Genomic DNA, 12,284 nt, shown 5'->3' on the forward strand with positions numbered 1-12,284 from the left:
TTTTAAGATGAAGAAGATTTTTATTTTATACATCAAAACAAGAAATGTTACATGGTCTTTCAATATTGAAGGACTTCTAGAAAGATTGTGGCAGCTGCTGCCGTTGTCAATAGGCCGATAAACATCTGTATGGGGAGCTTTAATTACTTGGATGCTTTATTATCTGATTTCCTTGTCAGCTGCGAGAGCTAGTCTGAGATTCATTGTAAAAACGCATGAATTTCTGTCTGGTTTCTGTCTGATCAGCAGTGCCACCGTCCGGCTCAGACTGTCAGTACAAGGTGGTCGGGAGTTGTTAACACAACTCAAACCTTAAAAACATCAGTTCTTGGAAATGACATGTTCACCTTTTCTTTGGTTTCTTAGAGAAAGAGGAAAAGATAATGATCTTGGCTACAACCAGGCAAATTCCTAGTGAGACCAGGTAAAGTAACTCATGTTTGCATAGGCTCAGCCTAGTTCAATACCTGACCTACACTAGTGGAGATTGTGCAAAGAAAGGGGAATGCACTGTAGGATGAAAGATATATAGATGTTCTGCTATATCTCCAGAAAATTATAGATTCCTTCCTTATTGAAGTTTAAAATGGTGAGGTTCCTTGCTTAAGTCAGAATAAGCTTTTTAACACAGGATCGAGGGCCTCTCTGAAGATGTATTTAAAGCTATAAGAAGGAGGAAAAAGGTACGTTGCAAATGAGGTAGAAGGAGCAAAGATGTTTTAACAGACAGACAGCTGTTTGAGGCCAAATAAAGCATCCCAGAAGGCCCAGGCATTATTAATAGATATGAATTTGCTTTATTATGGATTTACCACATCTACCTAGTGACAATGGCACAATCTGATTTGCTTCCCAGACCTTGTAAGCTCCACTGGTCGCCATTTAAGTTGAAAAACATTAGGACAGAGGGTCTTGCCAAGAAGGACATGTCAATGAGAAAGCTGAAGACTCTGCTAAGGCCTTGAGTTTAGAAGGTAGAAAATTTCTGAGAAGATTTAGCAGGAGCTTAAAAAGCATCTCAGTACCTCTGGAGAAAACCTCACTGAGCTTTCCAGAACACTTTTAATTGAATACAGACAGGAGCCCAACTTTCTTGGTATAGTGAGTAAACTGGTTTAGCTGTCAGATCAGCCAAGGTCAGAGGAAAAAACCTGACTTGAAGCTAAGTGAGAAGAATTCTTCAGTGATGTTTACATTGCTTTACATAGCACATCTCACAGCCAGTGAGTTCTCTCTGCATTGCTTGTCTGCAAGAGTATCATCAGGGTTGACTCTGAACAAACTGCATGTTGCTAAGGGGACCCTCATGAGCATCTAATAACATGAAACTATTCACTGCACCCATCTACAGTATGAGCAGGTTATTCCACCTGTTCTTCCAATGACTGTCATACAGAAAAGGCAATTCAGGGTCCTTCCCTGAAGGTGCTCCAGTGTCTCTCCTGCAAGGATTCTGACATCTTCACCTGTCCTTGCAACAGGCATTTGTACGCAGCCTCAGGTCTGGATGGGTGCAATTTCCTACAGGTGACAGTATGAACACTAAGCACCAGCTCACTGTCTCTCCCAATACAAGAACTGGGAAACACCAGGGAAGGCTGGTAGGTGAAATGTTCAATGGAAGCAAAAGGATTTTGCTTGGAAAAGTGATTCTTCATGTAGTGTGTAGTTAAGCTGTGGAGCACCTTGCCATGGATGCTGGAAATGATGGAAGTTTACACGGGCTCAAGAGGAGTCTTGGTAAATTTAAAGAAGAGAAACAAGAAGAGAATTAGTAAATACAGAGAAGCCACCCTTGCCTTGAGAAGTCACTGAGCCACAGATGGCTGTAGAAGAGTAGGCAAAAACCCTGTCATGATTTCTTCCCTATTACATTCCAGACATCCACTCTAGACTGCCAGGTACTGTCCTAGATAGATTTTTGTCCTGAGCTAATGGACACTTTTATATTCCTCTGTCTCAGGCTGCCCCAGGATTGAATACACCCAGAAGTTTCATAGAAGCTGGAGCACAATCCATCTTGGCCAGCCTATGAGTTGCCCAAAGTCACTCAAAATGTTAATGGCAGAGCTACAAATAAAACAGAATTGTCTCACTGCCTGCACTCATTCTGATGACTCAGTCTTGCCTGTACACAGCAAAGCAAAGAAGTAATTAACAAGCAATGAAGACAGGAAAAACTCTTTCATCACAGTAGAGCTCTAATTTGTCCTATTGCTCTTGCACATGGACACCATGATTCTCTATGAATCGTTGTAAAGGCTGTGACCACTTCTGGGCTGACAGCATATCTTGATGACAAAGAATACCCTTAATGGAACCAGGTATGAATGATAATTCTGCCACTGATATAAAAAAGAATATTCTGGTATTTAAAAAGTACAGGAGTTCATGATAGTCAGTGAAAGATATAGGAATCAACCATTTTTTTTGCTCAGCTAGGCCCTTTCCAATGTACGATATTAAAAGCGAGGATTTTCTGTTCCGTGATAAGGAACTGGGTCATGTAGAAAATCTTACAGGTCTCAAATTCTGATATTAAAAGGTATGAAAAAACATTGTTTGGAGTTTAATGTGAAGCCAGGATTGTGGACATTGATGCAGGTCATCATATATTTTTCATAAAGATAAGGTCAGGGCATAGGCAAAGGTAAAGTAGGCTAACTTCTTAAAAATTTCCCTTCTGTTATATGGAAACTCTTTCTTAAGTAGAAGGATTGTTTGTGGAAATTCCAGTATTTCAGCTGGAGGTGAGCAGTCTTCATTTCTTTTCTTTACTTAGTCTTCTCCATAGCTTCATTGTTGGTCACTCCATCAAATCACTAATTCCTCTGACAGACAGGCCAGTGGCACTGGGGATACAGTGGGGATACTGTAAACACTTGTCTACTTTTATCCATGGATTTCCTAACAAATAAGTTCTCTAGCAGCATACTATTTGACGGCCGTGGAAAAGGAGACCCAGTTTAGAGGCAAAGCCTGGAAAGCAAATCAGGCCTCAGGACCAGTGACCCCACCACGTCAACCCATCTTTCTTTTCCGCCACTTCCCCATAAGTTCAGGCAGCCAGATCAAGTTCCTTTCTTCTCCTGCAGTGAAATGTGGAGAAACATTGCAGCACTGAACCACGAAGCTGGTCTTTATCATCGTAATGCACTGACTACATCGTTAGGCCTGAATCCTATCTAAGCTTGGAAATCAGGTCAGTTACATAGCTTAGGGTCAACATTCAACTGCTTATTGTTCATGCTAAAGTAAACTATTTGCAGGTAAAAATCAGTGCAAGACATTGTCACAGAGGACCTGTGCAAGTACTAAAAAATAAAGGTATTGCTCCTTAGTGTTGGGGTTTTGGTAAAGAGTTGGAGCAAAAGCTGGTTTATCATCCATCTTCTTTCCTTTTTCTTTATTACTATTAAAATGCATTTTGTGGACTTCAGGAAATTCTAGACGGAGACATACAACATATCAAATCTGTTATAAACTGAACGGGAAAAAATTATTTGACAAGCAATTAATATTAATTATCAGTATGAAAGCATATTTGCGATTGCAGAGAACTAATATCAAGGAAATTAAATGAAATGATCTCAAATTACAAGAAAGTAAACTAAAGCCGATCTAAAGATCACAAGAATTGGTGTTTGCCATGTATGTATAAGGGGAAAAAAAAGAGTGGATTTAGGGATCAAAAGACAACATATTTGTCTTGGTAGATGCACTTGCATGGTAGTGCATCTTGGCTTAACAAATTGCATGACAAGCTACTCAATAGAAAATAACTCCTGTCAGCTATTCTGTGATGTTTTACGCAAGTAATGATAGGAATTTATAAAATATTCAGACATATCTTGCAAGAATCCAAGTTCTCTTAAGTTATGTGAGAGCAAAGAGCAAAGTCTGTTTTACTGTTGTAGAGCCAGACTCTACTGGAGAATCCTGCTTTATCTAAAATCTCCAAAGCACTTACTGCACAATATCCTGGTAGAAGATATAGCTACCAACTCCATGCAAGACTCTGCTTGTAAGCACGGCAGCTTTTATTCCTGTTGAATCGGGACAATTTAGTGATTGAATCTAAATGGAAAAGGCAACCCCAAAAAATTGCATTCAGTTTGTCTCCTTGTTTTAGTCTAAAGCAGCTACTCGTTATGTTTGGACTGCCTTACAAAAATACCCCACAAATTAAATGTGTAGATAAAATTTGCATTGGTACTTTCAAGTGTAAAGCTTTGTACCCTTATTAGTATAATGTGTATCTTTAGTGCAACTTCATACATTTTTAAGACAGCAAGCTTGAGGAGAAAAAAAGGAAAAATATCAGTCATGGAATTATATTATCCCCATAGAGAGAGGAAGCTGTAGATTATCAACCTCTCCTAATTACCACCTTTCCTAATGTTAAAAGTGGCATAGCTGGAGTGGTGCTCTAGCTATATCTACCTGGTCAACACAGAACCACAGCTGCATAAAGCAAGCTGGCCATTCTCATGGAGAAGCCTCAGGCACACGACTGAAGCTGAGTGTCAATCAAACAGCCCAGCAGAGAAAGGGGACAAGAGCTCCTGCCTTAAGAGGTGAGCGTGCAGCATCCTACAGTGGAAAAAAAAAACCAAAACATGGAGACCAAATACTCTCTTGCCATCACTGCATCTGAGAGGCAGTGGATGACAGCTCATTAGGTCATGCCTTGGTTTTATTGACTATGTGAGCAGTTTTTGACTGAACACTCACTTCTGGTGACTTAACTCACTTGCTGACACTGAAGGTGTCAAGGGCAAATAGTCCAGATTTCTCTAGCAAATCCACCTCCCAGTTCTAACTGACAGCATCTCAAGGAAAAGCAAGTGGGTAAATTTAAGCTGAAGGGACTGGAATATGCCACGTGAGGTGAAATACGCAGGTAGTAACAGCGAGCGTTTAAAAAGCTCTGTGCACAAATGGCACAAGGATTTACTGACACTAACTTGAGTAGATTTTCATCCTTTGACCACTGAACGTATTTTTCCTTTTGAAAGGCTTTTCTTTCTCAAACCCAAATTATACTTCCCCAATATATCTCTTAGAAATAACTGAACTGGCTTTGCTGAAATTTCCCCCAAAAATTGATGCACAAAGAAGACATGCCAGAAATTGATTAATATTTATGGTTTAGTAAACTTAGAAAAACTAAGCCCAAGGAATTAAAAACTACTAAGCAACTTCAACTATGCCTGGTATCTTCACAAGAAATAAAAATCATCCACACATGTTCCTATTTCTGTAGCACTGTACATACCAGGAGATCCCAAAAGACTTAACAGATCCAGGCCTCTGTGATCTTACAAGCTTTGGCTTTAAGGAAATGAATGATCTTCAATTCAGTGCAGCTACTTGTTTCCATGAAATTAAAAAGTAAAACCATTATTTAAACCAAAAGCTGCAGACCTTTTAATGTATTTCCATATTTTTGCAAATACTGAGTACACGAGTTTGTCAGAAGAAATCTTACCTGCTGCCAGAATAGAATCATAGAACAGTTTAGGCTGGAAGGGGTCTCTAAAGGCCACCTGCTCCAATGCCTCCTCCTCCCCTCGTGCCACCCCTGGCCCAAAGCAGGGCCAGCTTCTGGCAGGTCACTCAGGGCTGTGTCCAGTTGGGTTTTCAGCCTCTCCAGGGATGGAGGTTCCACAGCCTCTCCAAGCAACCTCCTCTGGTGCTCTGCCACTCTCACCCTAACACTGTGCTCTAGCAGAGACAAGTCAAGTCTCCCGGACACTCACTTCAGCTCCCAAATCAAAGGAGTTCCGGCACTGCTTTATTAGGTGAGGCTCAGCTCTCTGCAAAACAATATGTAATGGCAAAGATGCACTTTCTATCCAACTGAAATTGCAGTAGAATATTACTGATTTAATTTTTAAAAAGTATTACAGGATTTCATTATGTATGCAATCAGAGCTTATTTATGTTTCAACATAAAAACAACGTATCATACATTGACTAATTTCTGGTACTAATTTCTACCAAGCTGTAACATTACAGCAAGGGATGATTTATGCCAAGAGACTTGGCAATTTAGTGGAAGCATAGGGTGTCATGGAAATATTTCTGCTAAAATACAAGTCAGGAAACAGTTAACAATGATAAATTTTAAATTTTCAGTATTAGGGTTCAGGATAACAACCAGCTGCTTGAATGCCAGTGAAGGAAAATCCATACATCTTCCAAGCTCACACTTCAGTCAGCCTGCTGGCAGGACTTTGATGCCATGCACTGCTGTCACATTCCACCCAGCTTCTGAATCCCAGCTTTGCAATGTAAAATACTTAAACATAATCCTTGTATCTTCCAGTTCATACTTCTGCCAAGCAAAATGTGAATATGTAGTAAATTCCACATGCAGGGAAACACATCCATGAGGTTCTCAGAAAGATGGATGTTTTCTGGTTGTGTAGCTGCTTTTCAAGCAGCTTTGGTACACTCTGTGCTTTTCTGACCTGGTTTCTCTGCGTGTTCTTAAGGAACAGCTGCATAGTCATTTTAATCTGACATAAATCTGGCCTGTCACTAACATAGTTAGTCCCATCATTCTTGTTCCCAGCTGCTCACACTCATTGTCTCCCTTGTGCCAACTCAATCACTCACGTCCCTGAGCTGTAAATCTTATCAGGAAACCCATCCTGCTGAAAAAATAATCTTTTTCCCAGTTTGTTGAGTTAGGTTTGGCTTCATGCTATGTTTAATTTGATCTAACTCCATTCCATCCCCTCCCTGTGCTACTCACAGCATGCTAGAAAACAAATTAATTAAAGAATATATTATTTCTGGAGCCAGATCAGTTCACTCATCCAGTTCATTGCACAGCCACTTCAATAGTGGTGTGAGCATGACAAACAAGTGCTTGGGGCTGAAAAGTAGGTGCCTCTCTTTCAATAGCAGCCTGGACACACACTGGTTTAAATGCACTGCTTTAGCTGTTTATCGAACAGAAGTACTTTGTCAGATGAAATATTAAACAAGTTTACAAGAGCACGTAAATCGTAACCTTACAAGCTTTTCAACATACTACTATAGTAAAAGATGCATTTTTACTTTCTCATTCTTTGCTTGTTCTCGTCTCTTCAGTGGATGTCTGTTCACCATCACGCTCACAAGTACTGGCCTATATTTACTTCACGATCTGTGCAAAACCTCTGAGCGCATGCCCACATCTGAAATAAATCCTGAAGAGAAACCAATTAGAACAGATTCAGTCAACAAAATGTGTTTTATTTTCACACAGTATTCTTCATGCTAATGACCACAAACAGAAGATGAAGAAATGCAGACGATTAAATATAAACATCTGTATAAAAGCAGATTTCAAAACATTACCAAAAAAGCTATTTTAAAGTCCTGTAAAGGAATAATACTTCATGTCCTTGTTGTGATCAATAAGCTGGTAGAGAAAGGGAAAAATCTTAGCCGACTAACAATTACAGTTGTTTATAAGAAATATTAAAGTTCTTATATTCTAAATAATTATATAATAAAATATTTGTAAGAAATGGCATCCTGCTACAATTCTAACAAGCACAATGACTATATGGATACTTTTTTTATTTAAAAAGGTATCAGTAACATCACAGTGGGCCACCCTCAAACTTGTTTGTAAATGCTGTTTGGTGTAAGGTACAGGAAAGTGGTGTACACAGAAAGTAGGATGTTTTCATCATTCGGGTAAACAGCCTTGTGGTCTTTTGATATACTGGACTAGTATGAGCTTTGTGGGTGAGGAAAAGTCATTGGTAGGATTTTTGTAAGATCAATGTCATCTTAGTTCGTAAATACAGAAGTGACATAACTGATGTTTATTCTGGAGATTAAGATACTCTGGCTGTACTGGAAGACAGATATAAACAAATGAGTCTGGTTTACAAAAAGTCAGCTAGCTTGGCAATTTGCCCAAGATTAGTAAACAAAAAGAAAAAAATTAATGTCAGTAATTGAGGGTGTGGGCTGTCATTACAGCTAAACAAAACAGCCAACTACTGTCAAAGGGCAGCCTTGCTTCTAGTATGCCCAGCCATACACTCCTCTGACATTTCCTTCACACCAACACCGGGACTCCTCTGATGACATACTGAACCAGTTCAGGCAATTAAACACAAAACGTAGTGATTAATTTTCAGCCAATTAGGCCCTATGACCTTCGTAAGTAAATAAAAACATCTGTATACAAGTATTTCAAAACCTTATCAAAAAGGTATTTGAAAATCCTGCAAAGGAGTAATACTTCATATCCCTGTTGTGATCAATAGGCTGATAGACGGAAGGGGAAAATCTGACAAATATTAGCTGTTTATAAGGAACATTAAAAGTTTTTATCTTATATTCTACATAATTATCTTTCTATAATTAAAAAAATTGTGAAAATGAAGGTAAACATTTGCTAACAGAGATTTTGATTTCTTCTTTTATCAGTCAGGAACTGTTATTCCGCCTTTGAATCTCTGCTTAGCTCAGGCTGTAGTTTATATTTTAATGATTTCCTAGTGATACTTCAGTCAGACTCTTCACGCAGCAGGACTGTGGGCTAACCTAACAGGGGCCGCTTTTTAAGTTCTGAACAAATCTGCAGTCAGACGCCAACTGGCACCCCGACCTCCAAGAAACCGAGTTGTATCTACTTCGCTTGTTTTTAGGAGCCCCTCACCTGCACAAACGCTCAGTGACCTCGCTACTCCCTTTGCATTCAGAGACCACAAAAAAAAAACAAAACAAAAAAAACAAAAAAACAAAAAAAAACCAAAAAAAACAAAAAAAAAAACCAAAAAAAAAAAACACAAAAAAACCAAAAAAAAAACCACAGAAGTACAAAACGCAAAGCCCTTTCGCCACGCAGGCAGTATTTCTCCCTCTCGCCAGCCTGCCCGGGAAGCTCATCGCTGTCCTCACAGGTGACAGCTGCTGCCCTCGTACTCCTGGCAGCCGCGCCGAGCAGAGTCGGCAAACACCGGCTCCTGCGTCCCTCAGCGCTCCGCCTGTGACTATCTACCGGGTGGAGGCGATGCGCGCTGGTTCACCCCACCGGCTCCGCGAGGAGAGAGAGGCGGAGGCCGGGGCTCCGCAGCGGAGCCGCCCTCGCCCCCCACCAGCCACACGCCGCGCCCCAAAAGGTCTTCACCACCGCCGCGGCGCGCATGCGCATCTTGTGCACTCCCACACCACCCTCTCCGCTCGGGCAACGGCCTCCCCAAAACCAGGTCGCGGCCTGATTGGAGGAGCCGCTCCCGCCCGTTACTGCGCTCAGGGCCTGAGGGGAGCGGAGCCTCCCCGAGCGCCCACGGCTGGTCATGGGTGAGACGGAGCAGCCCCCGCGGCCCGGGATCGGCGTGGGGGTGGTGGTCACCAGCCCCGCGCACCCCAACTGCGTCCTCCTGGGCAAGAGGAAAGGCCCGGTAGGGGCCGGCACCTACCAGCTCCCCGGAGGCCACCTGGAGTTCGGGTAGGAGCCCCGAGCCACCCCCCGACCCCGCGGCCGCGCACGCCAGCGGCCCGGAGAGCCGGCTGCCCGCCCCGGGCCGGCCCTCCGCTCCGCTCCCCTGTCCTGAGGCGGCCGTGCCTCCCCCCGCCCGCAGGGAGAGCCTGGCGGAGTGCGCCGCGCGGGAGACGCTGGAGGAGGCGGCGCTGCGGCTGCGCCACGTGCGCTTCGCCTCCGCCGTCAATTCGGTGTGCGCTGCCGCGAGCTACCACTACGTCACCGTGCTGATGAAGGGCGAGGCGGAGCCGGGGGCGGAGCCGCGCAACCGCGAGCCAGACAAGAACGAGGGTGAGGGGGGCGCGCGGCGGTGGGCGTGCGGGGTGTCGGGGAGGGGGTGCGCGCTCTTCGGGTCCCTCCGTACGGTTGTATCAACATTGAGTACGTTTTAGCTTTAATTTACTTTATATTTCCCTTTATTACCCCATCACTTTGACGTAATGAGGTCAGGGAGTGGCTCCAGGTACCTTTATTGCACAGATATGAGCACTCATTCCCAGTGGGGTCAACACTTTGCGGGGGGGAGGAAGCAATAAAATCACTGTGCGTGTAACAGAGAACTCGAATTGTGTTGGCAATTTCTGCACACTCCACCCAGGCTTGCAGGGGTAGAATTGTTACGTGGTTGATTTTACACTCTGGCTTTTTCTGCTTTTCTTTTTCCCTGCAGGTTGGGAATGGGTTAAATGGGATGAATTTCCTCCAGCAGACCAACTGTTCTGGGCCTTACGCTGTTTAAGAGAGCAAGGTTACAACCCCTTTACAGAAGAGCTCGATCATCTGAAGGGGTACACGGGAAGCCACCAACTTGAGTAAAAACTGATTGTACATTATGTAACCAACCAAAGGACGGACATGCTTTTTTGGGGTAAAAGAGAGAAGGGTAGATCATGCTCGCTCTGCCCATGTGTATTACCCTTCCCAAAGCCAAAAAGATGCTAAATGTTTCAGTGCTTTTACCATATTTCATATGACAGTTGTCTCCCATTCCAGAGCTATTTCTAGCTCTAGTGGTTAACAATTAATGTTTTCTTTTATAGAAAACTCAGTGTTTTATCTGGTTAATCTTTATATAGATGAATAGCCCTTTGGAAGTCAGAACTAGTCAGAGCAGCTTACTCACCTGGAAACAGTTGCAGCATCAGGCCCAAGAGAAACTCATTTGTTTAAACCACTGTCCTGCTTTCTATGTAAAACTACTTTGTATATCATGCTGCTTTCCTGTAATTATAAATCTTGGACGAGTTTTTAAACTTAGCCTTGTCTCATAGCTTCAGTTAAGATACTGTCGTGAACAAGTCACGTTTTCCAGACAATGAGTCGTTCTCCTGCAGATAGTATATACTTGAAAATCAGGGTAGTATAAACATGAAAGGGTTGCGGTGGCTTGTAGGGAATGAAAATTCCCTGACCCTTCTTGCCACCCCCTTTCATTACAGAGTTCTGTTTGCAGCCTCAGTAGAATTTATCTACAGAAGCATTTCACATCTCTGCAGTTGACCTTAATTCCTGACCATGTTACTAAACTCTTAATAGTTTAATGGAGAGGTGCCTACAGTGTTCTACTAGTCTGACACAAGTAACATTGTACAAACTAATCTCATTTATAGGTGTAACTCTACAGCAGACAGTCATACTTTTCGGCTAAAGAGGGTTGTCAGTATGAAACAGCACAGATGGGTGTAATTCTATATGGCTGCTGGGATTTCTTAAATTGTTAATTTTCAGTTTGATGTGACTAAATGATTGAATTAGTAGGCAATGAAATCACGGTACACAAGATATATACAAAACCAATGAGTTTATATTTTTTGTTTTTCTAGAATCTGTAACCAAATTTGCTTCTTTTCCAGCCATAGTCATTAGGACATCAGCAATAATTTTAGCATATGACTTGTAAAAAATCACTAATTGGCTCATTTTTTTTCTCTTCAGGGTTCTTTTAAAACACAGTTTTTGTCTGTTTCCTTTAGTATACCCATTGTACAAAATGTTCTGAGATACCTTTAATTTCTTTTAAATAAAAGAGAAGCACAATATTGAAAGATTAAAGTTGTCTGAAATTATGAATTGACTTGTCAGTTCTTAAATGAGCTTGAAGGGTTTAAAGCTCTTCCTTACTTTGCACATACATTTTCTTAAATGGAGATGGCTCTTTTTACTGAGAAGCAGACAGTGATATGAGGTATGAGGATGCTACTGACTATTTTAAGCCTCCTGCTTAGAATTTGCAGTATTAACTATGCACAGCTTTCCTTAGGACTGATACTCTTTCTCTGAAGTGAAGAAAGGAGATAATGTTAGAAAGCAGTTTTGAAATGCGAAATACCACTGACAATTTCTTTACTACTGTATCTTTGTAGAAAGCTTATTTTTTCTATTCAAAAGTGGAGATTTTCTTCCTGAAAGCAACTTTATGTAGACTGAAAATTATTCCATTCAGCTGTCAACAAAGAGGCTGTAGGAAGAGCTGACATGTCCTGTCCATCTGTCCCAGAGAATAATTAGAAAAAACAAAAATGATTAAAATTATTTAGTGCAATTGTAAATTTTAGAAGGCATCTAGGCTCCTGATGGAAAAACAGGAGTTACTGTAAAATGGTTTGTCATGCAAGAAATATTTTGTTACCATTAATGGTCATATTCATTCTACGTTGTAAATGTACAAGTAGTTACTGAAATGAGGATACAAACAGTATCTCCATATGTCAGGGTTTCTGTACTGCTTCTAAGTGGACTGATTAAATGACTACAGTGCATTACTGCAATCAGCTGTCAGCAATCA

The 12,284-nt window shown here is 41.6% G+C and overlaps 1 protein-coding gene and 1 long non-coding RNA gene across 2 annotated transcripts; one reads left to right on the forward strand and one right to left on the reverse strand.

Annotated features, from left to right (window-relative positions):
- Window positions 1-5,890: 5,890 nt before the first annotated feature.
- LOC137660636 (uncharacterized) lies at window positions 5,891-9,563 on the reverse strand. Its single transcript, XR_011047732.1, has 3 exons — window positions 9,438-9,563; window positions 7,072-7,202; window positions 5,891-6,340 (listed from the first exon to the last, which is right to left on the reverse strand). It is a non-coding gene; the product is annotated as an uncharacterized lncRNA (long non-coding RNA).
- Window positions 9,112-11,763, forward strand: NUDT15 (nudix hydrolase 15). The gene is made up of 3 exons (XM_068395577.1): window positions 9,112-9,466; window positions 9,600-9,790; window positions 10,170-11,763. Exons 1-3 carry the CDS (start codon window positions 9,315-9,317, stop codon window positions 10,313-10,315), a joined length of 489 nt encoding a protein of 162 aa, XP_068251678.1. The 5' UTR covers window positions 9,112-9,314; the 3' UTR covers window positions 10,316-11,763.
- The last annotated feature ends 521 nt before the right edge of the window (window positions 11,764-12,284 follow it).

This window comes from Nyctibius grandis, chromosome 2 (genome assembly GCF_013368605.1).
Source record: "Nyctibius grandis isolate bNycGra1 chromosome 2, bNycGra1.pri, whole genome shotgun sequence".
NCBI classification, from domain to species: Eukaryota; Metazoa; Chordata; class Aves; order Nyctibiiformes; family Nyctibiidae; genus Nyctibius; species Nyctibius grandis.